At 54.8% G+C, this 27,120-nt stretch overlaps 4 protein-coding genes across 13 annotated transcripts in view; 2 read left to right on the forward strand and 2 right to left on the reverse strand.

Moving 5' to 3' along the window:
* The window catches only part of NUP85 (nucleoporin 85), a 27,857-nt gene extending 24,300 nt beyond the window's left edge, over positions 1-3,557 (forward strand). For 2 of the 3 annotated variants that reach the window (XM_027080630.1, XM_027080632.1), the window contains 5 exons: positions 724-841; positions 946-1,046; positions 2,413-2,564; positions 2,892-2,993; positions 3,376-3,557. In XM_027080630.1, the coding sequence (XP_026936431.1) occupies positions 724-841; positions 946-1,046; positions 2,413-2,564; positions 2,892-2,993; positions 3,376-3,477 (575 nt within the window). In that variant the 3' untranslated portion in view covers positions 3,478-3,557. Of the gene's footprint in view, positions 1-723; positions 842-945; positions 1,047-2,412; positions 2,565-2,891; positions 2,994-3,360 lie in introns of all 3 variants that reach the window. The other variant, XM_027080631.1, reaches the window with a different exon arrangement.
* Positions 1-19,298, reverse strand: part of GGA3 (golgi associated, gamma adaptin ear containing, ARF binding protein 3) — a 20,900-nt gene extending 1,602 nt beyond the window's left edge. Inside the window, exons 1-18 of one of the 6 annotated variants that reach the window (XM_027080629.1) lie at positions 18,778-19,140; positions 13,247-13,331; positions 13,042-13,117; positions 11,748-11,883; positions 11,562-11,660; positions 10,728-10,851; positions 10,405-10,508; positions 10,190-10,270; positions 9,570-9,707; positions 8,906-8,987; positions 8,692-8,808; positions 8,144-8,383; positions 7,689-7,759; positions 7,108-7,403; positions 6,672-6,895; positions 6,203-6,372; positions 5,960-6,070; positions 3,935-5,719 (exon numbers count right to left, since the gene is read on the reverse strand). In XM_027080629.1, the coding sequence (XP_026936430.1) occupies positions 5,609-5,719; positions 5,960-6,070; positions 6,203-6,372; positions 6,672-6,895; positions 7,108-7,403; positions 7,689-7,759; positions 8,144-8,383; positions 8,692-8,808; positions 8,906-8,987; positions 9,570-9,707; positions 10,190-10,270; positions 10,405-10,508; positions 10,728-10,851; positions 11,562-11,645 (1,953 nt within the window). In that variant the 5' untranslated portion in view covers positions 11,646-11,660; positions 11,748-11,883; positions 13,042-13,117; positions 13,247-13,331; positions 18,778-19,140 and the 3' untranslated portion in view covers positions 3,935-5,608. Of the gene's footprint in view, positions 1-2,156; positions 3,914-3,934; positions 5,720-5,959; positions 6,071-6,202; positions 6,373-6,671; positions 6,896-7,107; positions 7,404-7,688; positions 7,760-8,143; positions 8,384-8,691; positions 8,809-8,905; positions 8,988-9,569; positions 9,708-10,189; positions 10,271-10,404; positions 10,509-10,727; positions 10,852-11,561; positions 11,661-11,747; positions 11,884-13,041; positions 13,118-13,246; positions 13,332-18,777; positions 19,141-19,184 lie in introns of those variants that run through there. The other 5 variants (XM_027080624.1, XM_027080623.1, XM_027080622.1 and 2 more) reach the window with 5 other exon arrangements.
* Positions 19,299-19,371: 73 nt separating this feature from the next.
* On the forward strand, positions 19,372-22,570 carry MRPS7 (mitochondrial ribosomal protein S7). Its single transcript, XM_027080642.1, has 5 exons — positions 19,372-19,624; positions 20,169-20,360; positions 20,476-20,539; positions 20,903-21,070; positions 21,937-22,570. Exons 1-5 carry the CDS (start codon positions 19,542-19,544, stop codon positions 22,156-22,158), a joined length of 729 nt encoding a protein of 242 aa, XP_026936443.1. The 5' UTR covers positions 19,372-19,541; the 3' UTR covers positions 22,159-22,570.
* Positions 22,475-26,426, reverse strand: MIF4GD (MIF4G domain containing). 3 transcript variants are annotated; one of them, XM_027080644.1, is made up of 6 exons: positions 26,361-26,426; positions 25,343-25,474; positions 24,348-24,457; positions 23,991-24,146; positions 23,807-23,899; positions 22,475-23,236 (listed from the first exon to the last, which is right to left on the reverse strand). In XM_027080644.1, the coding sequence occupies exons 2-6, from the start codon at positions 25,428-25,430 to the stop codon at positions 23,009-23,011; spliced, it is 675 nt and encodes a 224-aa protein (XP_026936445.1). In that variant the 5' UTR covers positions 25,431-25,474; positions 26,361-26,426; the 3' UTR covers positions 22,475-23,008. The 3 variants fall into 3 exon arrangements, with proteins under 3 accessions (XP_026936445.1, XP_026936446.1, XP_026936444.1); XM_027080645.1 differs by lacking the exon at positions 26,361-26,426 and having other exon boundaries at positions 23,098-23,273; XM_027080643.1 differs by lacking the exons at positions 22,475-23,236; positions 26,361-26,426 and adding an exon at positions 23,280-23,775.
* Between the last annotated feature and the right edge of the window lie 694 nt (positions 26,427-27,120).

A 27,120-nucleotide genomic window follows, 5' to 3' on the forward strand; every position in this document is an offset into this window, starting at 1 on the left:
CGTACCCTCTATGCTCATGCCGTGTGAGCCAGCCTGGAGAGCGTCTGGGCACTGGGTGCCAGGAGGTAAACCAAAACACAGGAAAGTCATTGCGGAGGGACAAAGAGCTAGGGATCCGTTGGCACCTAGAAGCAGTCGAGCCCATTGCCTGGTTATAAAGGTCCTGATCCACTCTTTCATGCATTCGCCAGAGGTCAGGCTGGGGCAGGTGCGAGGTGACTTGTCCCAGGTGGGTTGCTGTTGCTGGCTAAGGCTGGCTGGGTGGGGAAGCAGGACCGGAGGTGGCTCAGGGAGAGCACAGGGAGGGAACGATGCTGATGGTGGCCCCTTCTCCTCCCCCTCAGCGTCAAATGATAAAAACCTAAGTTGTTCTTCCCAGAGGCATTGCATGTTTATGACCGTCTCTGAAAGCATATAGCATTCAAGACCCAAAGGATGGTAGCATTTTCAGCATGTGGACAGATAATGGAGGCGCTGTCCTGTGGGGAGCAATACAAAGATTTTTACCACCCCTGAAATGAAACCCACTCACAAAGCCAGTCCTGCCAGGAGACAATTTATAAACCTCGAAGTTCCTAGTTCTGCAGGCCAGACTGTATTTGCAGCCCACAGAGAAGCCGTGTAAAGCTCAGAGGAGCTGGGAAGCTGCTCCTATCCCAGCAGGTTCAGGAATGGAGTGATTTGTAGGGTGAAAGTTTCATCTTTACTGTTTTCCCTGCAAAGTTCGCAGCATTTGTAAGATCTTGGCCATGAAAGCTGTCCGCAACAATCGCCTGGGCTCCGCCCTCTCTTGGAGCATTCGAGCCAAAGATGCCGCCTTCGCCACGCTCGTCTCAGACAGGTGGGCTCAGTCTGTGTGTGCTTCCTGGGTACTGCCTGGGCAGTTGGGAGGCTGAGGAGGTGGGCCTGGGACTGCTGCTCTGACCTCTGGGCCGGGCCTTGCAGGTTCCTCAGGGATTACTGTGAGCGAGGCTGCTTTTCTGATTTGGATCTCATTGACAACCTGGGGCCAGCCATGATGCTCAGTGATCGACTGACGTTCCTGGGTGAGTCTCTCTGGGCTCTGTCCCCTGGACCTTCAGCACAGGTGGACAGTTATGGAGATTGGAGGGACTGTTCTAGGCTTCTCCAGTCTAAAACACATAGAACCCTGTGTGCCAGTCTCTGCAAAGGATATTTCTTGGTAACGTTTTATTTTCTGGTAATTTCAAGCTTAGAAGTTGTGAAAGTAGTGTAAAGAATAAGGAACTCCCATACACACTTTATCCAGATTCACCAGTTATTTATACTTTGCCTCATTTGTTTTATTCTCTCAATCAGGTTTTTGGGGAACAGTCGGAAAATAAGTTGGAGATTTATATGGAGACTTTCTCCATAAATACCTGAGCACGTATTTGTTAAGAATAAGAACATTCTCTTATATAACCAGTTATGAAAATCAGGAGGCTCAACGTTGATACAATACTCTCATCTAATCCGTATCTGATTCCATCAGTTGTCCCAGTAACGTCCTTCACTTTGTCTCGGTTCACGCATTTAGTTTTCATGGCTCGTTAGTGCCTCTGCCTTTCTTGGTGCTTCCTTAATCTTGACATTTTTGAAGAGTCAGTGCAGCTCTCTTGTAGAATGTTCTCACTTGGGGATTATCCATGAGCAGCCTCAGATTGTATATTTGGGCAGGAATTCCACTGAGGTGATGTGTCCTCCTCAGTGTCGTCCCCTTATTGGTGGAGTTCACCTTGGTCACGTGTAAAGATTTTCCCTTTAACAATTTGTGGAGGGATACTTTGGGATTATTTAAATGTCTTGTTTCTCATCAAACTTTGACCCACTAGTTTTAGTAACTACCGGTGATTTTCTCACCTGCCAGTCCTTGTGTTTCATAGTTGGCATTCCACTGTATGGCAGGCTTCCTCTTCGTCCCCGTTTATTCTTTCATTTACATCAGTAATGGCCTTACGGGTTATTTTATTCAATCTGTTATATAATTCATGACTCTTGTTTATATTGATGCTTATATTCTCCCAGGTTTGGCTCTCTGGAACCCGTTTTTTTTTTTTTGCAGTACGCGGGCCTCTCGCTGTTGTGGCCTCTCCCATTGCGGAGCACAGGCTCCGGACGCACAGGCTCAGCGGCCATGGCTCACGGGCCCAGCCGCTCCGCGGCATGTGGGATCTTCCCAGACCGGGGCACGAACCCACGTCCCCTGCATCGGCAGGTGGACTCCCAACCACTGCACCACCAGGGAAGCCCCGGAACCCCTTTTAAGCGTGTATTTTGAATCCTTTTGGTCTTGTTGGCCCGTGAGCTTGGAGGCCACTCTGGAAGAGTTTCCTTGCTCTGTGAAAAGGCTGGCCTGGGGTCTCTTTTGTTTAGGGTCAGAGGTGATTTAGTGTGCTCTGCTCTCAACAGGAAAGTACCGCGAGTTCCACCGGTTATATGGGGAGAAGCGTTTCGTTGATGCTGCTTCTCTTCTCCTGTCGTTGATGACGTCCCAGATTGCCCCCCGTACTTTCTGGATGACACTACTAACAGATGCCTTGCCCCTTTTGGAACAGAAACAGGTACAGGTTGAGTCCACAGTGATCTTCTGTGCGTGTGCGCATGCATGCGTGTATTCCCCTATAGCGCCCACTCTGGATATCCATATCTACACAAGAAAAACTACTTAATTTGAAATGTGGCATCTGTCTACTGACAGTGCTCAGCCCAGGACCCTGACAAGAGCTGGGAGTGAGAATGGGGGGCTGCTCTACCCTCCCAGGGTTGCATACAGAAAGCACACTTCTCCAAGTGAGATACAAGAAAGGCTGTCTCGGCTTGAGCCCGTGCCCAAACCACTGCAGGCTGTGGCTGGGGAGCAGCTAAGCTAAGCAGCGTCTCTCCCCTAGGTGATTTTTTCAGCAGAGCAAACATACGAGCTGATGAGATGTCTGGAGGACTTGACCTCAGGAAGACCAGTGTGTGGAGAGCCTGATGCCCAGCAACTCCAGGTCAGCTGAGCTTTTCCAGTTTGTTGGTACCACAATGGAGATGAGAAAAGGCTCCTTCTAGCTCAGGTGTACCCCCACCCCGAGATGTTGGCCCCTTACAAACTCACATGCCTCTTAAGATAACCTCTTAACCTGTAACTGTGACACGCCAACTTATTTTAGGAGAAAATGGGGTGATTCTAGTGTTCTCGTCTGTTTTTTCTTTCCTGTCAGTCAGTCACAGTGGTCCTTTGCATGCAGCTCCATCTTTTAATATTGAGAACTTGCTGGAAGATACTACTGAATGTTGTATGCCTTTTATCTACCTTTGGATTAGAGAGTCTTGGGAACTATAAAGAAGGTAAACTTCCTGCTGTGCTTCATGCAGGCTCTTTGCTTTTAGGATGATGACGTAGAGACCACCAAGGTGGAAATGCTGAGACTTGCTCTTGCACGGAATCTTGCCCGGTCAATCATAAAAGAAGGCTCATTGGAAGGTTCCTGAGGCCAGCTCCAACATGTTATCTTTGTAAGGCAATGTATATACGTTTTTAAAAGAATAAATGTTTTCTTTTGCAAATAGAAGGCAAGTTCTTATAGAACTTACAGTTCTTACATCTAGGGAGTTTTTATCTACCACCACCGTAAACCTGAGGTAGCTGTCTTCGAGAAAAAGCCACCCCCAGAAGTTACGGTGAGTGCAGTGCCCTCCTGCTTGAAAGCAGAAACTTGAACAAGAGCATTCAGTGGTTTACTTGTGCTTCTGAAATTTGGCTTCACCTCACAATCATCTGTTAACTTTCCAGTTATCTTCTTTAAAAAAGAAAACGGTCTAGGAACCTTACCTTTCAGCAGCAGCCCTCAGGTGATGCCAGCATATCCACCTGTCTACATTTGGAATTCGTAAGTGGCACCTTCCCCCACACTGGGGCGATTGGTGTCTGTATCAGGAGGATTCCAAATGGGGTGAAAATGGTTTATTTGACATGCAGCAGAACAAGGGCAGCAGTTGATATATCCAGTAGAGTTTTTTGTCACGAAGCAGTGACCTCAATAGTAACAAGTAACACTCATAAATAATTTTAAAGTCTGAAGCTTATAAAGGTACATTTCCATGTTGTAGTCCCACAGACCTTCCCAGGGCTGCAGCAGCCCGTCTCTGGAAAGCTCTTGGATTTATTCCTTAAGTAGTGAAATTGATTCACTTTTGACTGTCCTAGTGAAGCAGTGAAACCTGCTTGCCAACAGTGGGAGGGAAGGGGAGATGACCTCTATGTTGATGGAGTGAGGAAGCCTGGCAAGGAGCAGGGAGGGGTCAGGGAACATGGTTTGTGCCACCTTTCCCCAGAGATGGCTCTGAGCCTATCCAGCTGAGCTCAGGTGAGCTGTGCGCTCTTTCCCCAGCTGGTGGTTCTCACTCTGCTGTTGCCCCATGAGGCCTAGAGTCCCCGGCCCAGTTCCATCCCGTGGGTGGAGAAGCTTGGGCTGAGCACTGTTGAAGCAATAGGGTCTGGTGACTCGATTCAAGCAAGGCCCCTAATCTCACCACCTCCAGACCCAACATCTTGCTGACAGTGCCCCTGGGCGGCTGGGGACAGGGTTTCTGGGCAGCAGGTATGGACATAGAACTAGTGCAACGTGCCTGACCCTGAGGCCTCCTGTTCCCAATCAGTCACGTGCCACACCACAGGCCATCTGGTGGGAGGCAGGGGAGGCTGAAGCAGGAGGACACAGGGCGCTGGGAGTCGTCCTCCCCTTCAGAGGCGTGAAGGGCAGGACAGCAGTTTATTTCATGCGGAGCAAGAGGTAGTGAGTGAGTAGGATGGCCTGCTCCCGTAGCAGGAGGCACACGTCTCCCAGAAAGTGCTGAGGACCTGCTTCCGGAGGAAAACACTGGTTCTCTTCCATCTTTCCTTCCTATCTGCAGTTTAGGCTGCCATGAGGCCAAGTTCTACTGTTTCTAATAGCTTGAGTTGAGTTCCTCATCCTGCTGCGATGTCCATAGGACACAGCCTGCCACCACCAGGGACAAGCACACAACTCATCATCCAGTGGCCACTCCAGGATGACGCTGCCCATGGAGGGCAGGGTTGGAGATCTGGCAGCATACCAACTCCTTACTCTGGGCCCAGGGCCGTTCAGGACCATTGGGCTTTGCCCACCTCCCTGGAGATGGGAGCAGGAGCCTGCCAAGGGGAAGCACGGAGCAGCAACGGGGAGCTGAGACCTCTGGGGCTGTGAGGACGTGGTCCTTGAGGGAGGGCCCTGAGTCTGTCTTTGGAGACCTCCCCCTCTGTGGCATCAAAGGACGCCAACGCAGGGGAAAAACCTACTCCAGCCCTGGGTCCACGTTCCCAGGGCAGGGGTGCAGAGTCTGGGGCCACTCCCCACCCCTGATGCACGTGGCCACTTCAAGTCACACAGGTAGATAAAAACAGGTCCTTTTAGGGGGCCAGAGGAGGAGAGATCATCACAGCAGCTGCTCGGCTCCTGGAAGCAATACCCAGGCCCCCTGTTCCACATCAAAGCTCTTAAGCACTGCAGTCAGGACGTGAAGAAGGACTGGACCTGGAGAGCCTCCCGTCTCAGGGCAGCCTGCCTGGGCTCCAAAGTGCAGATGACAGTGTCCTCTGGGGTCACAGGCTCCCCCACTGCTCCACAGGGGGGAACTGGTCCACCTCCCCCACCTCCGTGCTCAGCTGCTCCCCCAAGGCGAAGGTCAGCCTGTACCGAAGCCTCGCCTTCTCCTGCGGCAGAGGGGCAGCGTGTGAGACGCTGTCTTCTGTGATACCCGTGGGGCCCTGTCTGTGCTGTGGGACAGGCCCTGCTCCTACCACCTCGTCCTCACTCAGCCACTGAACCAGGGTGGAGAAGGGACGCATGTTAATGGCTGTGGTATCACGACACTCCAGGTTGGGAGGTGATATTCCCGAGCCCTAACCTGGGGCAGCCAGGGCTTTAGGCTGGGATCCCCAGTTCTAGCTCACCTTCAGTGGATTGGCCAGCAGCATGACCTGGGTGATGGCTGCAGGTGGCTGGATGGGGCTAAACGGAGAGAGTTCTGTCCCAGAGGGTGGCTGCAACTTCACTTTCATTGACTAAAGAGAGAGAGAGAGAGAAGCTCCTTTGAAGAGACTGCAGGTGCCCCTGAGATGGAACTGGGATTGGACGCAGTGGGTGCAAGATACAGGTGAATTCTGCCTCTTGAGGTTCCAGGAAGCCGGGGGTACCTTGGGCACTGCAGCCTGCAGCACGATGCTCTTGATAGGCAAGGGAGCCGTATTCAGCATGGACACCACCACCACCAGCACGTCAGGCCGTCCTGGAGGACACTCCTTGGCAAAATGGAAGAGGATGCGGAAGCCATTTTTATCATAGGCTGTCACAGGAAGGGCGCTGCCTGTAAGAAGGGGGCGCGTGAGTGTGGAAGGAGAGGAAGGCTGAAGACAGCCAGCAGACACCACAGCCAAGCGGGAGGGCGCGGCGGCCCTGTGACAGAGGCTCCACTTCTGCAGGACCTCCCGAGAGTGCACGGTGGGAACAAGCACAGGCTGAGACAGCGGTCAGGTGGGCCACGTGCGGCTCTAAGGGACCCCGGCCTGGAGAGCCTGTACCCTGCCACCCCTGTCGTGTCCCCCACAACACTGTAAGTTGTGAGCCCCACCTCCCCTCTCACCCCAAGCCTCCGTGAACACCTACTAGGCTTGATAGACTCCAGGGGGACGTGGACACTGGTCAGGGAGAGCTCGGGCCCCTGCACGGGGCTGCCCTGGGACTGGAAGGCAGGTGGCTGGAAGAGAGGGCTGCCGGGCGCCGTGGAGAAGGGGAGGAGAGGTCTAGCTGAGGTGCTGGTGGGCAGCAGAGGGGAGGTGGCAGCGCCAGCGAAGAAGCCAGCGGAGACGGGTTTCACCAGGCCTGAGGTCCTGGGAGGCAGGAAGGAGAACAGGGCACGTCAGAGACCAGGCAGAGCTGCTGGGCTGCCCCTCACTAAGGCCGCCAGGCTAGAGCCGGTTCTTCCCCTCCCTAGCTTCCAGATTCCAGACTGAGAGGGGACACTCATGACCCCTCTGGAGCTGCCTCTAGCTCTGCCACGCCCGGGCCTGCCCTCCCCACCAGCCCCTCCCCCACTCATTACGCTTTGGCCTCTTCTAGAAGCTGATCAAGGGCGTCCAGCTGGCGCACGGTGCTGTCGCCCAAAGCTGAACCCTGGTGCCCGGGGGCCGCAGGCTCAGCCTTGGGGGCCGAAGCTGGGGCCAGGCCGGTGGAAAATGAGAAGGAGCCGGCCGGGGGGGCTGGAACGCTGGCTGGGACCACGGGGGCCTGGGAGTTGCCTGCGGGGGCTGCTGAGGGCTGCAGGAGAGGCCCATCTGAGAGGCTACAGGCACCAGTTCCAGGTTTGGGGCTGAAGAAGTCCAGGTTCGACTGTTCGTTCTGTGGGGAACGGAAAGCGTGAGTGAGCAGAGGGCGCGAAGGGCCCTGCGAGCGGCGGGGGATCTGGGCTCTCCACCCCCCACCCCTTTACTGGGGGCCCTACTGCAGCCCTTCTGGACGAGCAGCCCCTGTCCTCCAAGGACAGGGCAGGGAAAGCGCCGTATCCGGCGTGGTGCCCTAAGGGGTCAAGACAGCAGACAACTGCAGCTGAGGACTAGTGGGGAGGGGGAGGACAGTAGGAAGTGAAGGCTGTCAGCCCTGCAGTCATGTCACCTGTGCCCCTACCTGGAACAGGGGCCACTGGCTGTTTCCAGCTGACTCTCTGGGAGGAGCACAGGGGGCTGGGTCGGTGAGACCTGAGAACAGAGAAGACGACTGCGGTGAGAAGAGGCTCTGGGCTTGGGCAGTCCCAGCCCCACCTCAACCGAGGTAGGGTCACGTGACCAGCGGGGCATCCGTGGGTGACAGGGTGGAGAGGTGTCCCCCAGGCAGCCTCCAGAGGGGAGCGGATCCGCTTCAGTCCTTACGTTGAGGGGGCACCTCCCGGGGAGAGGAGAGCAGAGCGAGACACTGGGCCCGCTCTGCTCCCCCTGAGGGACACTGCACTTGGCTCTCTGCCTACAGCAGAAGCCTCCTCCGCCACCCTCGCTAAGCACACGGGCCCCTCAGACCTCCCGCTCCCACGTGCCTAGCTTCCCTACCGGCCCCACCAGAAGCCCTTTCCAGCCCCCAGGACGCACCCAAGCAGAGCAGCTCCTCGTCCAGCAGGCTGAGGGTGTGGCCTGTGCTGCTGGGTCCCGGCGGGGCCTCAGCCTGGCTGGACGAGTGGCTGCGCCCGGGTCCCAAGGCCTGGGGGGGCGGAGGGAGGATAGGGATGCCCGAGGGGCGGGGTACGGGGGCCAGCACTGGGGACAAGCTGCTCGGCGCATCCAGCTCGGCAAGGTCAATGAGAGTGCCTTGGTTACTGGAACGGTGGTTTCCTGGATGGACGAAGGGAAGGGGACAGGAATAATCAGGGGCCACACGAGTGGCTGCACAGAGGGAGGGGGAACCCTGACACAGCCTCTGGCCTAATCCCAGAGCACCTGTGCCAGGTGAAGGCTGAAAAGCCAGCGGAGAAGGCAAGCAGGGGAGACCCTGTACAGACCTCCAAGGGGGACCGCTTGGAGTGGCTGAGAAGCCCCTCGGGCCCTGTGGGATGACACGCTGGTCAACCTGCACCGTGGCCTGGTGGTGGGGACCGGGGCTGGTCCAGAGGGGTCGGGAGTGGGGAACCAGAACACTTTACCTTCAGAGTCAGGAATGGCTGAGGTGACCACCTCACCATTGATGACCTGCCCTTCAACGACTGTTTTATAAGAGTTGATGACCCGGGAGAGGTTGTCACTGGCCTGCAGGATGTCCCCTAGAATGGAGAGAGACTTCTTACTCCTGGCCGTGACGGCGTCCCACCTCACACATCCCGACTCCCAGCTCATCTTTGTCAATCCCTCTTCACTCACCTAAACTGCTGTCGTTGTCCTCTGTCTCGCTGGCTAGTTTGAATAACGTCCGCCTCTTGCTCTCACACCGATCAAACAGCTCCTAGAAGAGACCCAGGCAGAAAAACTGGAGCTGGCAGGGTTCTTGGAGAGCATCTAACTCAGCGTTCACGCCCAGCCGCGGGCTCCCCTGGTACCACGGTCAGTTACCGGCAGAGCTGGGCTCGGAGCACACATCTTGCCACCTGCCTCCACCACTCTGTGTCACCCAAGACGCCTGTTCAGGCGGAGAAGTCACCAGGACAGTATGTCCCTTCCTGCCTCCCAGGCTGGCACATGTCTCAGAATTCAGAGTATCTATGTGACCGAGGGCTGAGGTGAGCATCAGGGGCACAGGGCTGGCCTCTCTGCCCAGATGTCCCCGAGGCAGAAAGCGAGGTGGAGCAAAGGCGCGCCCCGGAGCAGGTCTGCAGAGTCGCGTAGATGTAGGGGTCCGTGGAGCGCGCGCACCCTGCGCAAGTCAGCCATGGCTCGTGTGCAAAATGGGGACGCACTCCCCTCTACCTGGCTGCTGTGCCGGTTAAGAGGTGAGGGAACACCAGGTGTGTAGCAGCGTCTTAGGGCTGGGACTCGGCGAAGGCTGGCTCCCTTCCCCGGAGCCTGGCCCTCCCAGAGCGGGGCCTACCTTCATGAGCTCTTTATCTGCCTCTGAAGAATCCTCTTTGCTGTAATGAAGCAGCATCTCGCCGAGCAGCTTGACGTTGTTATTAACCTCCTCTAAAGTGTGCAGACGCTTGGTCACCTTCTGGATCCGCGCCTCATCCTGCATCAGAGGATCCAGGAGAAAGAGCTCAACTGGACCCGTCCCACTGCCCCCCAGAATCCCGACAGGCAAGGCTCACACCTTCCCAGAGAACACGAGAGCAGAGGCCAGTCCCACGGAAGCTCGTTTCAGTGCATGATTCTTTTTTTTTTTCACCCCCCCCGGGCCACTTTTCCCCCTTGGTGTCCATACGTTTGTTCTCTACGTCTGTGTCTCTATTTCTGCCCTCAATGCATGATTCTTGGAAACCACTGGCCTCAGACCCAATCTACAGTTTTTCTTTTAAAGCAACAGTCCTCCCTACCCCCAAACTTGGCCCCAGCTACTCGTGCTCCTCTATCCCATTCTTCCCCAGAAGCTCCCATGCTCCTCCTTCCAGGTGAGGGCTGGGGACAGGGCAAACAACAGGCGCAGCACCAGGGGAAGGGACCTCTGCTCTGTGGCCACGGGATCCTCCACCCCAAGGCTCGGGACCCACTCACTTCCTTCACCATGGACTTGATGAGCTTGTTGGCCTCCTGCAGGTCATCTGGGTTTTTGCTTTTCAACAACTTGGCTAAAAGCTGGAAGAGGAGGGTATCAGAGGTAGAGGAACAGGCAACTCCCCACCTGGGGAGAACACAGGACCGGAGCTCCCCACAGCACTGAGCAAGCCCACACCTCATCTGAGGACGCTGCAGGCTGGAATGCACTTTACCTTGGACTTCTCCTCATCATCAAAAACAGGGTTTTTGGGACGAGGTGGCGGAGAGGGGATCAGTGTCCTGTCCATAGGGATCAGCGGGTCCGACTGCACAATGCCTGAAATGGGACGGGGCAGCGTTCGCGCAGGCTGGGCCGCGCTCTTTCCCCTCCTCATGCAGCAAGGGGGCGCTCCCTGGGACCAGGCCTGCGGGCCGCAGCCCCCTCATTCCCTCACAGCCCAGCCCCTCCCGCTGTCTTAGGCGGACACCCCTCATTCTTCCTGGCCTTGGCCAGCCTTCAGGGCTGCTTTGAGGCTGAGGGAAGGCAGGCGCATACCCTGTCTCTTCAACATGTGGTAGGCATCCTTGATCTTGGATTCTTCCGGCAGCGCCAACGTCCAGCTATAAAGCAGCTCAATAACCTTGGTCTTCACTTTCTCAGACACCCTGTCCCCCAGGTACTAAGAGGCAAAAGGAAATGGGAAAACTTAGCGCAGTCTGGAGGCAGAGACAGAGGGAGCGCTCTCTTCACGGCAGTGTAATGGTTGCTAGTTGGGTACAGTCCTCAAGCTTCCTCCAAACCCGCAGGTGTGAGGCGTGAGTGCGACAGTACTGGGAGGGGAGGGCAGGAGACGGCCTGCACACGGCCCGCACACGGCCGTATCCATCCGGCGTATAGATGGTAGTCAGGCCGGGGGCTGGGAGCTCCTCACGGCGTTTCCACACACAGTCTGCCAGAAACAGAACTGCACTTTCCCTCAGAGGAGTTAATGAGAACCTCTTTGCTATGAAGAATTGTTCCCTCTGCCGTAAGTGGGTGCCCAAAGCTTAGGCAACACTAGTGTGCGATGGAAGCCCGGTGATGAGGGAGGCCAGCTGCTCGTGTCCACGTGAGGCAGGCGAGGAAGAGTGACTGCTGTCACTAGAAGCCCAGGGTCCAACGCTACACAGGCCCTCCCCTGACACGCGCACAGCTGCTGCCACACCACCTGTCACGTTTAGACTGGGAGCCCTGTCTGGACATCCTGCTACTGTCAGAGCCTAGCTCTCTGAGGACAGGACCCAGGGAATCTCAGATCCATGGAGATGCTAGTCTGTGCAGTGAAAGGCAGTAAGATGGGGCGGGGTACGAAAGAAGTTCCTAGAAACGAGGAAACTGCCACTGACTTACCTTTGGAGAGACGACTTTGATCAACTCATTCAAAAACCGGAACTTTCCCACTTCGTTATGAAATCTCCTCCCACAGTTCTTCATGCAGGCCTCCAGCACCTGGACCACACAAAGGCACGGCGCTCAGGCCTGGGACCTGGCACTCGGCCAGACCCCACACAGAGGGAGCGCTGAATAAATACTCACCCAAGGAAGGAGCTAACCAGGAAAAGAGGCGTGCACTGCCCCAGGGGACATCAGCGCACCAGGATTACTGACGAAAGAGCCCCTCAGACTGTAAACCTCTCCTGGGGAAGCTCAACAGGAACTAAAGTAAAAAACCCTGAGACCCAGATACCAAGACAGATCGAGTGTCAGTCCTGGAAGGTGCCTGCCTGCAGTTCTGCCCTTGTGTTTTACAGGTGAGGAGACGGAGACCCAGAGAGCACACGCCTCTCTCAGGGTCCAGGGTTCTTTCCATAAGCTGATCAACGTTTTGGGGAGGTGGGAGAGAATTCTGTTAAATTCTGTTTTCTTCATTGTAGATGGTACACTACTTCCCCTCCCCCGGCCCCCATCTATTTTCCTTCTGGGGCCCATAGGACCTGCCTTGAGTTTTCCTCCAAGGAGCAGACCACCCCAGTGCTGCCCCCTTCCCTGGCTTCTGTCCTTGTAAAGCGGGGTTTTTCAACTGCACCACTGCTGACATTTTGGGCCGGTCACTTGTTGTAGAAGCCTGTCCTCAGCAGCACCCCTGGCCTCTACCCACTAGATGCCAGTAGCACCTCCTGACCTGTGACAACCAAAAGTGTCTCCAGACATTGCCCAATGTACCCTGGGGGACAAAACTGCCCCCAGTCAAGAACCACTGTTCTAAGGCCATTGCTCTCCGGAGGACACAGCAGAGCCATGTGCGTGGGCTAAGTGCCTTTTCCACGACCGTGTCCCCCTCTCCCGGTTTTCCAGGAGCTGAACCAAGTCAGGAGAGAACCTGGGCCCCCTGGCTTAGGGGAGAGCCCGGGAGGCGCCTGCGTGCCGCACACGGCTCCACGTCCTGACCCCCCTTAGTCTGAATAAACGCTAGGATCTGCCTGTTGGTATGATGCCTTCACTAGTAACCGGCATTATTTTTAGCTACAGGATGAATCACACTTGGCCAACTCTTACCTGGCAAGACAGCTCTGTCAGCCTCTCTTCAAGAAGCCCTCTCTGAGCCTCACCCACAGCCCAGGGCCCCTGCCCCTCGTTCCCTCCCTCAGCCACTCTGCTTTTCCCACTAGACCTTGTGGCCACGCTTCAGCCATCCGTGAAGCTCAGTGCCTGGCACAGGGGCACACACACTTGTGGCACAGCTGACTGAGCAAGGTCCAGGTATGTCTAGTTTGTATCGAGGGTGTTCAGCTGGCTGAGGGTGTGAGCCCTGACCCCCCGAGAGATCCCAGCGGGCTCACGGGGAAAGGCCTGGGCTCATGAAGATCCTCCGTCAGCACGAAGAACCTACCGTCAGGGCCTGGACTGCCTCCCATTCCTGCGGAGACTGGATCTTATGGGCCAGCAGTCGGACGGCGATCTGTGGCCTGGGAGACAAGCAGACCACACTTTCAGGACACTGACCCGAGGCCATCTGGCTAGCCCTCCTTGGCCACAGTTTTTTACTTTTCCAGTCAACTACCTCTTACCTGCCCCCTAACAGCTTTGAGACTCACCCTTCAAGCTCTTTGTTGATCTGATCACAAAAGCCAATTATGTATTCCCAGTCCTCCTGGCGGTTGGAAGGATTCGTGGCTTTATCTTGGGACAGAACAAAGAAGAGTACAGTTGTTATAAAGAGTAAGGAGGACAGTATGGAAGGTTTTCCTCACGCTTTTTAGGCACTGATGTGAAGAAATTTCTTCTCTAGGAGAAAAGACTCAATAGTTCAGTCAGAAAGCAAGTCAAATACAAATACCACTTTCTGTCCAATATTTTGAAAGTCACAAACGAAAGAGAAAACAAATCCTAAGCCTCTCATTTTAAGGCAAGCTAGCAACATTTACTGAACCCCTCTGAGCACCAATCACTGTGCTATCTGTCCCTGGGGTTGCAGAAACAGAACCTGAGCTTGAGTAATCTGCACCCTTAAGTTTTGTTTTGTTGTTTGGTTTTTGTTTTTGGCTGCACTATGCAGCATGTGGGATCTTAATTCCCCCGACCACTGGACCACCACGGAAGTCCCAGCACCCTTAAGTTTATTATTATTTGTTTATTTATTTTTGGCTGCGTTGGGTCTTCGTTGCTGCGCGTGGGCTCTCTCTAGTTGCGGCGAGCGGGGGCTACTCTTCGTTGCGGTGCACGGGCTTCTCACTGCGGTGGCTTCTCTTGTTGCGGAGCACGGGCTCTAGGTGTGCGGGCTTCAGTAGTTGTGGCACGAGAGCTCTAGAGCACAGGCTCAGTAGTTGTGGCGCACGGGCTTAGCTGCTCCGTGGCATGTGGGATCTTCCCGGACCAGGGCTCGAACCCTTGTCCCCTGCATTGGCAGGCGGATTCTTAACCACTGCGCCACCAGGGAAGTCCCCACCCTTAAGTTTAAAGGGTCTTCCATGATCAAGGACAAAGACAAGCGTTGAAGAGTTCTCAGAGGGTCACTGAGGGTTTAAATTCCAAGAGCTAAATGCCAAGTCTCCTAATACTTGGTGTGGGTCCTCTCTTCTCTGTTATCCCCAGAACCTGTGCTTATAGAGGATGGCCCCAGCTGAGGGTGGTTAAATGTGTTCCCATCTCTGATTCAGATCTTGGAGTTGGCCTCTTCTAGAAAGCACTCTCAAGCTGTTTGCTAAATTTAGGGCTTCAGGTTCGGAAGACAAAAGGAAGACTGAAGGCGTGGATCCTTTTTTAAGTACCAGCCTCCTCCTGCAGATTTCCACAGGGGCCAAAAGCAGAGTGAGAGCCTGTAAAAAGCCCTTCCCAACAAGGGGTGTTGTTAGATGTTCCTAAATTCTGATTCTTCGTGACTGTTTTCTTAACTTCCTTTTCCCCTAACATTAAAAGTCACTAGCTCCACGACCAAATCCTAACAGGGACTCCTAGCCACCCCCTACCCCTCCAATAGGAGTCACAAGAATCAGCAGACGCCAGCTGGCAGCAGAGGGAACACCTGCAGCGCCCAGCGCTGCGCGTGCGTGGCAGCGTTTCTGCTCTGGTTGCAAGAAAATTCTGATGGTTTAGGATCATATTTGGAGGAAAAACGAGATGTCAGTCCTCAATCCTGAGAAGAGAATTAGCAGGCCCTTCAAAATGTCACGCTTGAAGGGAAGGGAGGTTAATTCTATCAAGAGTGGCCATTTATTGCCACAGTGACCTACTAGCTGTTACCCTCCAGAAAAGCCCTGAGTCTCTCCCACCAGGTGTCTGAAATTTTCTCAGGTATCGGCATGGCTTTGTTACTAATCCCTATCATTTGAGATGCTTAACGTTCTCATGACGTTAAGAGGCTGTAGGATACTAAAAGGTGGTCTGAGGAGCCATACCTACACCTGTCACTCTCATCATTTTGGGGACAGTCGCATGCCTCGTGATATAAGAAAAAGAAGCCCAGTCGCTTCCACTGTTTGCAACTAGAAAAGCATCTTACAGATACAGTGTACAATGTGGACAGCCCCTCCCCACACACGGGCATTCACAAACAATGTACTCTGCCCGGGGCTGCCCGTAGCTCCTGTAGCATTTCTCCTCCCAAGAACGCTCCCACTTACTTTTCACTTATGTTCAACATCTCTAGAATCCCACTCCCTTTCCCCTTGACAGATCTTTTTACTGCAAACCCGCAGGGAGCTCTCTGCCTACACATGAGCACAAAAAGCCCTGGTTTCAGCCATGGTTGGTCCCACTTCTGAGTATATCCTCTGACTCTCCAGCCAGCTCAGACAGCAGACCTCAGTCACCCACGGGAACCAGAAGAACCTCTGGGGATGATTCTGGGCGACTCAATCGCGCCATCTGCCCACTGCCTCGCCAGCAGACTCACAACTGTCACCCCCTCAACACTCTCCTTCACCTGGCACGGAGGTGACACCAGAGCCTCCTCTCAGGTCCTGCCTTCTAGAACTGCCCCTCTGGGCTCTACTCTGATTCAAGGTTTCTATTTTTGACTCCGTTGAAAGCCTTATTCTAGTCTGTGTCTTTGCCTCTATGTTTCCTGCTCTCATTTTCAACTTAGTTCCATCTCTAGCCTTGACTGTCGTGGACCGTTGGTCAAGTAGGGATGGAAACAGTAGCATTGGCTACGCCTTCCCAACACGGCTCAGATAGTCCAGTGATGACAAGTTCTATGTAGCAAATGACGTAGAAATAAGCAGAGGCAAGGACACAGATGGAAAGGGAGTCAAGAGTCAGCCTGCAGTGCTGTGGTCTGGAATCGAGGGAGACTTAGTCAATCACCAGGTCTTTGTTAAGCAGCCATAGAAAACTAAGTACACAGCGTGGTAGGCCCTGGAGGGACTACAGGAAAAGTACAAGATTCGGATCCTACCCTTGAGGACTTCACGCTCTTCTGGTGCAACACATGAGAAATCACCAGAGCAAAAAACAAGACAGGGTGTAATTTTAGGTGCTAATTTGGTGCAGAAACGAGTCTAAAAACAAACCCATCACTTCTACTTCCTGACTTCCCTGTTTCTATAAATGCTGCCACCATTCAAAAGCTCCTTTTGCCCCGCCCCCAGGCACCCAGGTTTGAACACTCCTTCCCTCTCCTCACCCATTTTCATCAGTCAGTCACAATCCCTTCCTTCTCGATTTTTTTCTGGGGGTGGGGGGCGCATGTCACACAGCTTGTGGGATCTTACAATAGTTCTCTCACCAGGGATCGAACCCGGGCCCTCAGCAGTGAGAGTACCAAGTCCTAACCACTGGACCGCCAGGGAAGTCCCCTCAATGTCTTTTTAAAACTCTCACTTCTTCTTTTCTTATTCCTTCCCCAACCTCCTTACTTCTCACCTGCTTCCAGAACTTCTGCTCCAACCCATCCTTTGTAAAAACACCAACATGAACCTTCACAAAACACTAATTTTACCAGGTACAGTTGGAATGGGGACCTCCTAACTGTAGACACGTAAACTTCTTGGGCTGGAATTCAAGCTGGTCCGGAATCTGGTTCTAACTTCTAACTTCCCAGCTTTCTCTCCCACCACACTCCCACAGGAACCCCCTGCTTGAACCAGCCAAACAGCTGTTACTGCATACCCCAGACGTGGTCTGCTCCCTCCACATCACTGTCTGGTGTTTTCTTTGCCAATTTTCCCATTCCTTAGGGCCTAGCTCGACTGCAATCTCCCCACTGGGAGAACCATCTTCCATTCCACTTATTCCCAATTTCCCAGAAAAACTGTCTGAATTTTAGCATTTATGGCTCTTGCTTTTATCTTTTTACTTAAAAATGCTGTATCCACTCCAGCATCACTTTCTTCAAACTGAAGGCAAAGATTGTTTGAACTTCTTAATTTTCATCACACCTCACACACATAGCAGGTAGTCACTAGACGCTGATCAGCTGCTGTAACGCAGGACTTTGGAGAAGGCTGAGATCAAGAGGTGGTTTACGGGGAAGGAGATTCTGGGGTGCATTTTACAGCATGTAGTGGAGCAAAGGGGAACAGGGCTTTCAGATAAGGAGAGGAATGTGTGTTGGTGGGACAAGAACATCCAACTGACCAAAGTAAGGAAGAATATCAGGAAGCCACAAAGAGGAAGCAGCAGAATGACTTAACTAAACAGAAGTGCTCTCTGGGAGCAGAATGCAGAATGGACTGATATGGGGAGGGGAGAGGCCTGAGACAGTGGGCCCAGCAGAGGCTTCTGTAATAATTCCAGCAAACTGGGACTTTCCTGGTGGTCCAGTGGTAAAGAATCTGCCTTACAATGCAGGGGACGCAGTTTAGATTGCTGGTCAAGGAACTAAGATCCCATATGCCGCGGGGCAACCAACCCCACACGCCACAACTACTGAGCTCACGCGTCTCAACTAGAGCCCGCGTGCCACAACTAAGACCCAACACAGCCAAAAATAAAATAATTAATAAATCTTAAAAAAAAAATTCCAGCAAACCACGGAGTGACAAGGACATAGACTAAGATGGTGCTGAGCTCCAAGCACTGGTTTGTTCAATTGGTACAGTTCACACCATTAAGTCATAAGAACCAGGAAAGTGGACAGAGGGTAAGAATGGAAGAAATCTTACCACTGCCCCAAGTGTCACTCTAAGTTACAGGAAGGGGTCAAAGGCCAGTCTCAGCTCTAGTCTCTACAGATACCATCCCTGTCCCCCATCACCATCTCCACTCTCTCTCAGAAACAGGTCAGTCTGCTCTTTCAAACTAACGCTAAACCTAGCCTATTAAACTCAGCTTAGATCATTTAAATTACTCCAATGTCCCCATTAATATCTATGAATGGAACCAATTCCAGTGTGATTATATCCAGTTGGGTGGCTCTGGGCAAGTGAATTGATGAGACGGTGCCCTCTTTTTGTGAAATTGTGACAGAAGTACCTACTTTGCTGGGATACTTGATAAATGAATTAAATGAACGTCTTTGGAGCACTGAGCTCCTTGGAGGACAGTTCCATATATACAGAAGGCTTTGTGACCTGCCTGCAACTGCAGGTTTTGCAAACGTAACTTAAGTTCAACCACCTGAACAGGGTTTCTTATTAAGAAAAGTCAGGCAATTGGAGGAAACACGCATCACCTCCAAGAGCCTGCAGGCTCTAGTAAATAACAGATACTGCACAAGGCAGTATCTAGGCATCTTGCCCGTCTTATCACCCTGTCCAATTTGTCTTCACTTAAAGAGGCCTCTAGGGGTCTCCTCTAGTCCACAGTTAAATCAACGTATTAACGCTTCAACCAAATACTACCTGCTAAGGTTAACCCGTATCTCCTTAAGAGCAGTATGAATTAGCAGTCATAGCAATAGGCCGCTATAACTACACCATCAATGCTGTGCCCCTCAGCTTTGCTCTGAGTAGGTTACCAGCGAATGACTCGCGAAGACGTGCGGTGGTGGGGGAGGGGAGCAGCCGCCCCCACCCCCTCAACATAGCTTTCACCACGCTTTGGTCACTGCAGGAAGAAGGTAGAGCTCTGTTCTGTCTCACTTTGGATTACTCTCACTTCAAACATTCAGCCGGCCCGAAGCGGTCACTTCCCGAATACATGGTCACAATTCTGAAGCTATGTGTGTATGCTCAGCGACACCCACCGCTCCCGGAGTTTCAGCCCAAATCCGGAGCTTTTCCCTTCGTCAGGGAGGCGCAGGGGGCCCGGAATCAGCCGCGCGCGGCCCCACTACAGTCTCCCCCAAGCGCCGATGCATGCCAGCCCGAAGCACTTGGCTGTCGCTTTCCCGGAGCCCGCGGGGACGGGACAGGACCCGAGCTCACGCCGCTGCTCGCGGGAGCGGGAGAAGGCGCAGTAGCACGGGGAGCAGGGGCCGGGACGTCCTGCTGGGGAAGGGGCGTGATCGCGGGACGCTCGCGGCGCGGGCGAGGTCAGGCGCGGGCTGCCTGGCGGCGCCACCGCGGGGCCCGGGGACGCGGCGGAGAGGTGCGGGTGGGGCGGTGCGGCTCCGCGGCTCGAGAGCAAACAGAATCCGCCACGACTACTCACTGAGCCAGGACTCCAGACTCTCCCCTTCCGCCTCCGCCATATTGCAGCCGCCAGGGCCGGCCCAGCGGCCTCAAACCTCGCGAGAATCTGAAAGAGAAAAGCCGGGGCGGGGCCTGCACAGGGGCCCGAGATTACCGAGCGCCGCCACCGAGGGTGGCCCCAGGCTGCGACGGATAATGGGAGAGCGAATGTTTCCTTTTGACTCTTCGCTTTAGACCTCGGAGTGAGAGGCTCTTAAGGCTCAGATTAATAGGGTGATGCACAGCGTTAGGACCCTTTAGAGCCTTTTCCCCGTCTTCCGTCACTCGCTCAGGCACGCCGAGGGCAGCCTCTCTAGGGTCCTCGTGGCCAGCCAAGATGGCTGCCTCCGCGGTGACGGCCGTGCGAGGGTGGTCGGGCTTGATGCTGGGCGTGCGGAGCGTTGTCCTGAGGCTTCCAGGGTGAGAGGGCGGCGGGCAGCTGGGAGGCCGCTTGTGTCTTCACGGAGGGGCCTGCTGGGAAGGAAGGGGGAGCCACAGGCAGGCCTCGCGGGTTCCAGGAGAGAGCCTGGGGGTCGGGATATCTGAGTCTAAGCCTCTTGAACCAGCCGCGTGACTTTGAGTCAACCTGAAGGCTTAGTGACTGCTCCCAGCCCGAGGGGTTCTCACTTGGAACGGCAAGTGCGATCTTGGTAAAGAACTCAGAGGTGGGATTTTCTTTGCTGGGAGTTGGGGGGAGAGATGCATAGGCGGGTTGTCTATCCTCAGGTTCAGGAGCCTGTCCTTACCGTTGGCACTTGAAGAGCAGACTTTCTTGGTCTGTTTGGGGGAGGTCCTCCTACCTCTTGGGACAAGAACCAGAAGTTTTGCGGTTCAGCTTTGGCTGGCGGTCTCCACGCTGCTCTCACTCGTCGGCGGATTGGCACACATGCCTGTCGTTAAGTCAAGCCTTTTCACTTGTGGAGTCAGCTTTTGCCCTTCTCTTCCTCTCCCCCCCGCCTCCCAGGCTAACCCAGGTGAGGTGGAGCCGCTATGGTCCTGAATACCAGGATCCCCAGATTGACAAGGGATATTTCCGCAAGCCCCTGGCCGCGCTGACTGAGGAGGAAAAGTATGAGAGGGAGCTCAGGAAGACTCAGGTTATCAAAGCTGCCCCTGCGACGAGAACAAGCTCTGTGTTTGAAGACTCAGTGATCAGGTTAGAAGGAAACAAATTTTTGTTCTGCGGAGTGGGACCGCACCAGGGAGGGTCTGCAGTAGGGGTTCCCTGATACAGCCCTGGCGCGCTAAACATGTTGCTTTTCTCATTGAAGTAAATTCACCAACATGATGATGAAAGGAGGAAACAAAATACTGGCCAGATCCCTCATGACACAGGTAACCAGTACCTCTTTCTCATCTTTGTTTTCCCCATAGCTTTGTACTTGGCTCTTTAATTTTAACATCAAAAATAATTCATTCTATACCTTCATTAAAATTAATTTTCATGTACTTATGTATGGAATGGGGGCTTTAAGGAAGTCCTGCAGGAGTCAACCACTGCCATTCCCTACCCCTATGTGACAAATCTTAGCCTGCTTTTTCTGTCCTAGTCCAGGATCTTTGTTTCAGAAGTGCTGAGGGAGTAGCTGTACAGCTACAGAAGAAGAGAATGATGGGAGTAAGGGGCAAGGTCCTAGCTCAGCTGGGTTAAACTTTTAGGGAGCCTGGGGCAGCCTCTTCCACTGTATCCCTTTGCAGACTCTGGAAGCTGTGAAAAGGAAACAGTTTGAGAAGTACCACACTGCTTCTGCTGAGGAACAGGCAACCATTGAACGCAACCCTTACACCATCTTCCACCAAGCACTGAAAAACTGTGAGCCTGTGATTGGGCTGGTGTCCATCCTCAAGGGTGGCCATTTCTATCAGGTGAGTGGTCAGGGTGGGAAAGCACGGCTGGTCACGTGTGAAACAAGATGATGGGAGTGGGTAGAGTTGGGCCAAGGTTGATAGCTTTCTAAGGACTGGGGAGAGTCAGGATCAGCTCATCTGAGTCCCACAGTGTAAAGATTACAGGCAGAAGATGGAAGAAAGCAAAAAAAAACGTATCCAAGTGACCTCTTTTGAAGGCCCACCCTACCCCCCATTCTGTTCAGCATTCTGTGTTCTAAACTATAAGCTTCTCATGGTGAGGGACTGTGTTTGTATCTCATGTTTATACACCAGTGTCTGGTGTAGTGCTTGAGTGATGCTTCATCACCGTTTGCTGAACTGAACTGGGTGTCTCTATCATGCCATTTAATATTTCATCGTCATAATCCGGTGTTCGTGTCTTTCCTTTTTCAATGTAAACTTCATGAGGGTAGAGACATTTTCATCAACGTCTGTGTCCCTAGGGTCGGCATGGTACCTGGCACATAGTGGGGGCCTGGCAAATGATTCTTGGACAAGAGGGTCTTCTTTCTAGGCACGCATGATCTGTGTTGGCTAAGTCATGCCCAGCTGACAGGGCTTTTCCCAGTGGTGCCTGTTATCAACTTGGCTGAGCTCCCTTTAGAGGTGAAAGAGGCCAGTACTCAAGGACTGTTTGCTCGATGAATGCCTGATGTCTGCTGCCCCGAGGTCAGCCAGGGGTGAGAGAGGCTCCGAGGGGAAAAGACAGGCCCCGTCCTCAGCAGGCTTGCCAGGGCTGGCCCAGAGCAGACCTGTGGCTGCTTCTTAAGAGCTCTAGGAGGAGGGAGGCTGCAGTCCTGGCAAGTTCTTAGACTAACTTGCCCGTGTCCAATCTTGCCCAGGTCCCTGTGCCGCTAGCCGACCAGCGTCGCCGCTTCCTGGCCATGAAGTGGATGATTACTGAGTGTCGGGAGAAGAAGCACCGGCGGATGCTGATGCCGGAGAAGCTGTCCCAGGAGCTGCTGGAGGCTTTTCACAACCGGGGCCCTGTGATCAAGAGAAAGCACGACATGCACAAGATGGCCGAGGCCAACCGCGCGCTGGCCCACTACCGCTGGTGGTGACGGGCGGGCGGAGGAGCCGGGAGGAGCCCAGCACGCTGCTGTAGAAGCGGCATGCGCCACCTCCATGTTGCAAAATACCTGTGGGTCAAGCGTATACTTGCCTGTCAGGGGCAGGCGGGCCTCTTAAGAAGGATGCAGCAGCATGTTTATTGCTTGTTAGTCCTTTGTCTGGGGCCTAGAACTCACTCTCCCTGCCCCATCTCCTTGCAAAGAGGGGACATATCAACTTAGATTTTCCCCAAGAAACTTAGGGCTCATCCAGCCCCTCTCTTCCTTCAGCTTGGGGTGGACCTTTGGGTGATACGAAAGGAAGCAGTTTTAGTATCAGAAAAAGTTTATTAGAAAATTCTCATCCTGAGCTGGTGTAGCATGTGATGTGGTATTGCCATTCATTAAAACCAACCGGAGGAAACGTGCTCGGTTCCAAAGTGGTCCTTGTACAAAATGTGTAAAAAGCAGTTTCTGGTGTGACTCTACTTCTCCCCCCACCAATGGCTCCGGGTACTCATTTTATAGATGGGGAAACTGAGGCACCACGATAGCTATTGTACCAAAGGTTACATAGTGCAGTGCTTGTCAGGAGTTGCCCTTCTTTGCCTGGCCCAGGTTGAAGGTGAGGGGAGAGAAACGCTGATGGGACCGTGGGGCAGGTGTGCTTGGTGTCTTCCCCAATCCTGGAATCGGAGTGAAGGTGCTCAGGGCGGGACCACCGCCTAAGTGGGAAACATCTCGGACGCTTTTGAAAGTCTGGAAGGGAAAAAGTCTGGGAGAGGCGAAGACTCCACTGCCAGGTTGGGAGGTGGGTAGAAGAAAGGCTGGTGCTGCTGAGGAGGAGGCCTGATTTGGAGGCCTAGTCAGAGACCTCGCTATAGTAATACTTGTGCGCGGCCGGGGTCGTCTTCCAGCCAGCTGCCCGGAACTCGATGATCTCCAGCAGCAGCAGCTGGGCCAGGGAGCTGAGGCCGGTTGGGAGCAGGAAGCCATCCCGGATCAGGACAAAGAGCTCATCCATGCGCTGCCCATTCATCTTCTCCAGCTGCTCTCCGACCCGGTGCAGCTGCAGCACCAGGCAGTCCACCTGCAGGGGGCAGCAGGAGGTGACCCCGGGCAGGGCCCTCCATCACACAGAGCAGCTATTTACTGAGCGCTCGCGGTGCACCAGGCACCAGGCTTGGCCCTGTACACATGTTTGCCCACTTCATCCTCACCCCACCCAGTGGGCGCTGTCCACGTCTTACATGAAAAGAAGCAAGTTCAGAGACTTGCTTAAGGTCTCTCACCTGGGCCAGGCTGGACTCAGGCCCTGTTTCCAAACTGCTTCTGAACCCCCCTTTCCTACCCCCTACCCCCAACCCTGGAGTGGTTTTGGGGTCATCTGTATCCACAGCTGGCTGACGCTCTCACCAGTCCTACCATAGGTTGGCTTTCCTACTCAAAACCTCTGAGCCGGGAGGTTTGGGCTGCGCTCTGTTCTGGATAGACTCCAGGCCTAGCAGCTTGCCCTGTACTGTGACAGGCCTTAAATGCCCCCACCAGGCTCCTCCCCAGCAAGTGATGCCCTCGGAAGTCTCCACGAACAGTGGGCAGGCATTCTGAGTTAAGCCAGAGGCAGCCCACCTCCACAGCCTTCTGTGCTAGGGCCACCCACCTCCTCCTCCTTGCTCAGACTGTCGGGCTGGGCCAGCCGGAAGAGGCAGTCGTAGACGGGGTTCACCAGGGCCATCATGGGCATGTTGTTCACCTACGGGGGGAGAGCGTGGGCCAGAGCCCGGCTTAGTGGCACAGGAGACAGGCCGTCTGTGCCGCACAGGATGTGGCTGGCAGGGCCTCACCCTCAGGTAGTCAAAGATGTTGCAGATAAAGGTGACGTAGCAGACCCAGCCCTGCAGGGAGCGGGCTCGAAGCTGCTCCCGAGCCTGGTACTCCTGCTGCAGCCGGTTGAGGAGTCCGCGGCGGAAGACACTCTGGCCTGCTTGCTTGCTCTCTGCCTGTGAGCCAGGGAAAGGGTGGTGAAGGGCAGTCACTGGGCCGTCGCAACTCCACCCAAGCTTCCAAGGCCGAGGACCCTGCTGTCCTCCTCTCTCGCCTCTGAGGCCAGCCCTTTGCATCTCTGCCCTGCTGGCCAGGCCTCTGCCCACTCCTGAAGCACCTTCCTCAAAGCGTCCCCTTCTCTACCAGCCCCACCCAACCTGAATGATGGCGTAGCACATGCGTCCTGCTTCCTTGCTGAATACACAGTCCTGCAGAGAATGGTCCACAATCACATTGGCCACTTTCTCCAAGTCCACGGCACCTGGATCTAGGGTAAAGACAGGTGGGGAGTCTAGAGCTGCTTAATTATCACGTTTGCCTCCACCTGCTTCTAAAGGAGTCAAGATATTCACAGAAGAGCAGTCCCATTATACGCTTCCATTTAAAGAGACCAGGAAACAGAGAGGAAACTACACACAGGAGCAGCTGCAGCCGTGAGCCTCCTGATGGCCCAATCAGAAGAAACAGGGAGGGTTGTGTGGCTGTTAGAGAATCAAAGAACGCTCGTTTTTTTAGGACACGTCTTTTCCTAGCCCTAGGCTGAGGCTGGAACACTGAATGCCAATGCCTTTGACAGCCATTTCACGGAAGAAAAGTGTTCTTATAATACACACACATGAACCCCTGACAAGAGCCGGCCAGGCAGGGCCTCCCCACAGACTCAGCTTGGCACGTGATGGGCACTGCTAATCGTTAGCTGAGTCAAACTTCTGTCCTGAAAGTGCTGCAAGAAGGCACTGGTCCAGGACAATTACTGTAGCTCCCCTGCCGAGCAGAACACTCCATCCTCTGTCCCACGTCAGGCAGCTCTGCACATTCAAGAGAGCTGGCTGTAGCAACGCACAAACCAGGTCCAGCGTAAGGACTTAAGGGGCAGGAATTGTGTTCTCTGTGCCTCACTCTCCTCTCATGGGCACCTAAACTTTAAAAAAAGGCTTTACAATCCGAGGGGGTGACTCTGATTCATACTGCCAAATACTGGCCTAAATGTAGCTTGTCTTCCAGTTCCAGAATTACGTTGCTGACTCCTATTCTGAGAAAGTGAAGGGAGAGGGCTGGGCAAAGCCGGGCGAAGGCTCGGTACTCCAGGCCTGGCCCCTTGGCCCCTCCTCTGTGGCTCTGGGCCCAGGCTCAGGGGGCTCCGCATGCTCACCTTTGAGGGCTGTCTTCAGCAGCTGCTGTGTCGCTGCATCAAAAGACTGCATTTTATACTCCTCTCTCCTGGGCTCCCCCATGACCATCCAGCTGCAGCAGCTCTTTCCGAGGTTGGGACTAATGACAGCACCTGGAGAGGAGAGGCAGCAGGAGAGGCCTCAGGTGTGGCGCACGGGGCCAGGGCTCCTAGCTCTCCCGGCCCGTGGCAGGACTGGCCAGTGCTTGAGACAGGTGCTCCTGGGCAGTCCATGGCATTCAGTGGTTGGCTGGGTGCCCGCCAAGCTTGGCTTCTGGTGGAGACTGGGCACCAGCCAGGCACCTGCTGCTCAATTAAAGAACCCCTGTAGCTTCTGGGATTACACAAGAGTAAAGAGATGAAGGGTGAATGCGTCTACCCTCCAGTCCCAGCAGCAGGCAGGGTTTTTCTCAGCTGACACCAAGGGGTGGGGTGAGGGTGGATATGTGGATATTAAACACTTCCCCTGCCTATATATAAGCCGACCTGGAAGCTGCTGGTCCAGCATGGCTCCTGGCGAATGAGAGGGCTAGGGTCTCCACGCTTCGGACAGCTCTGTCCCAGCAGGGGTCCAAGCCCCTCTCTGCAACCCTCTCCCTCCCTTTAGTCAGAGTCCTCGGCCCAGAAATCCCACTCCTCCTGCCCTCGGGGTGGGGCCGGCCAGAGGGCTGGGTGCAGAAGCGTCTCTGCTGCCCTGACTCCCCTCGTCCTGGCCAGCTTCTCCCCGGTACAGACTAATTAAACTGGCCTCTCGAGTGGCAGAAACTCGGCCCTGCCCGCTCAGGACTCCCTGAGAGTCCTGAGCTCCATTCTGGATCCTTCCTTAAGGAGGGGAGCGAGGTGACGTGTCCCCCAGAGGTGGTCCCCTTTGGAGTCTCCTCTCCGCACTCGGTGCCTCCCCCATGGCCAAAGGAGAGGACCTTAGGGGTCTCCAGACCTGGGCAGCTTCCCGAACGCCCTTCCCGTGGGCTGGAGAGTTGGCGGGAGCGCCGGGACCCACCTGCCGCGCCGGCGCCACGCCCGCGTGCCCGAAGGCCGCTCGAGGGGCATGCTGTGCGCGCCTCGCCGCCGCTTAGGTCATTTCCTAGCGCGGTGGCGCGGCGGGACCCGGGGCGGCGGGGCGGCGGGGCGACGGGGCGGGGCCTGGGGCCGCCTCGCCAGCGCCACCTGCCGGAGCCCCGACGTCGCTGCCCTCGCCGCCCGGCCAGGCCTGCCCGAAGGTTCCTGGCACGGGGCCGCGCAGAACGCCCGCGACACTGCTTCCACCGCCCCTGTCCGCTCCTCACCCGGCTCTCCCACGGGCTATCCGGGACCACACCGGCTCCTCGGTACTGGGGTGGACCTGCTCCTCAGCCCGCATTAAGCCCTGGGTCTTGAGCGCTAACACTAACCCTCTCCCCGCCCCACGCTAGAGCTCAGGTTAAAACGGGGTCAGGGGACTGGCCCGGCCGCGCGGCGTGGGAGGGGCCTGCGGAGGGCGTGGTCCGCAGCCGGGCAGCGGGAGGGAGAAAGGTGGGAGGGCAGAGAAGAGGGCTGGAGGGGCAGGACTTAACAGGTGGTGGCCGTGTGCTCCCCACTCCCACCCCCTCCCCCCAAAGCGGAGAAGGCAGGGAGGTCGTAAGGGCTTTGAGGATCAAGTCCCATTAAGCCGCTCTCCTACTCCAAGTACAAACGATATTGGTAAAATAAGTTGAAAATCAATGGGCCAGCCCAAGAGAAAGGATCCCAGTTGCCAACTTGCGGCGCCCAAGGTGTTGGGA

This window comes from Aethalodelphis obliquidens, unplaced genomic scaffold (genome assembly GCF_003676395.1).
Source record: "Aethalodelphis obliquidens isolate GAN/ISIS:26980383/991018 unplaced genomic scaffold, ASM367639v1 scaffold44, whole genome shotgun sequence".
Taxonomy (NCBI): domain Eukaryota; kingdom Metazoa; phylum Chordata; class Mammalia; order Artiodactyla; family Delphinidae; genus Aethalodelphis; species Aethalodelphis obliquidens.

Excerpts from the sequence above, each read along its gene's own strand:
- MRPS7 (XM_027080642.1), top strand. The coding sequence starts at position 19,542 with ATGGCTGCCTCCGCGGTGACGGCCGTGCGAGGGTGGTCGGGCTTGATG. Across the intron at positions 19,625-20,168 it reads GTTGTCCTGAGGCTTCCAGG|GCTAACCCAGGTGAGGTGGA; the intron begins GTGAGAGGGCGG and ends CCCGCCTCCCAG. Across the intron at positions 20,361-20,475 it reads TTTGAAGACTCAGTGATCAG|TAAATTCACCAACATGATGA; the intron begins GTTAGAAGGAAA and ends TTCTCATTGAAG.
- MIF4GD (XM_027080644.1), bottom strand. The coding sequence starts at position 25,430 with ATGGTCATGGGGGAGCCCAGGAGAGAGGAGTATAAAATGCAGTCTTTT. Across the intron at positions 24,147-24,347 it reads TGTGCTACGCCATCATTCAG|GCAGAGAGCAAGCAAGCAGG; the intron begins GTTGGGTGGGGC and ends CCTGGCTCACAG. Across the intron at positions 23,900-23,990 it reads ACATCTTTGACTACCTGAGG|GTGAACAACATGCCCATGAT; the intron begins GTGAGGCCCTGC and ends CTCCCCCCGTAG.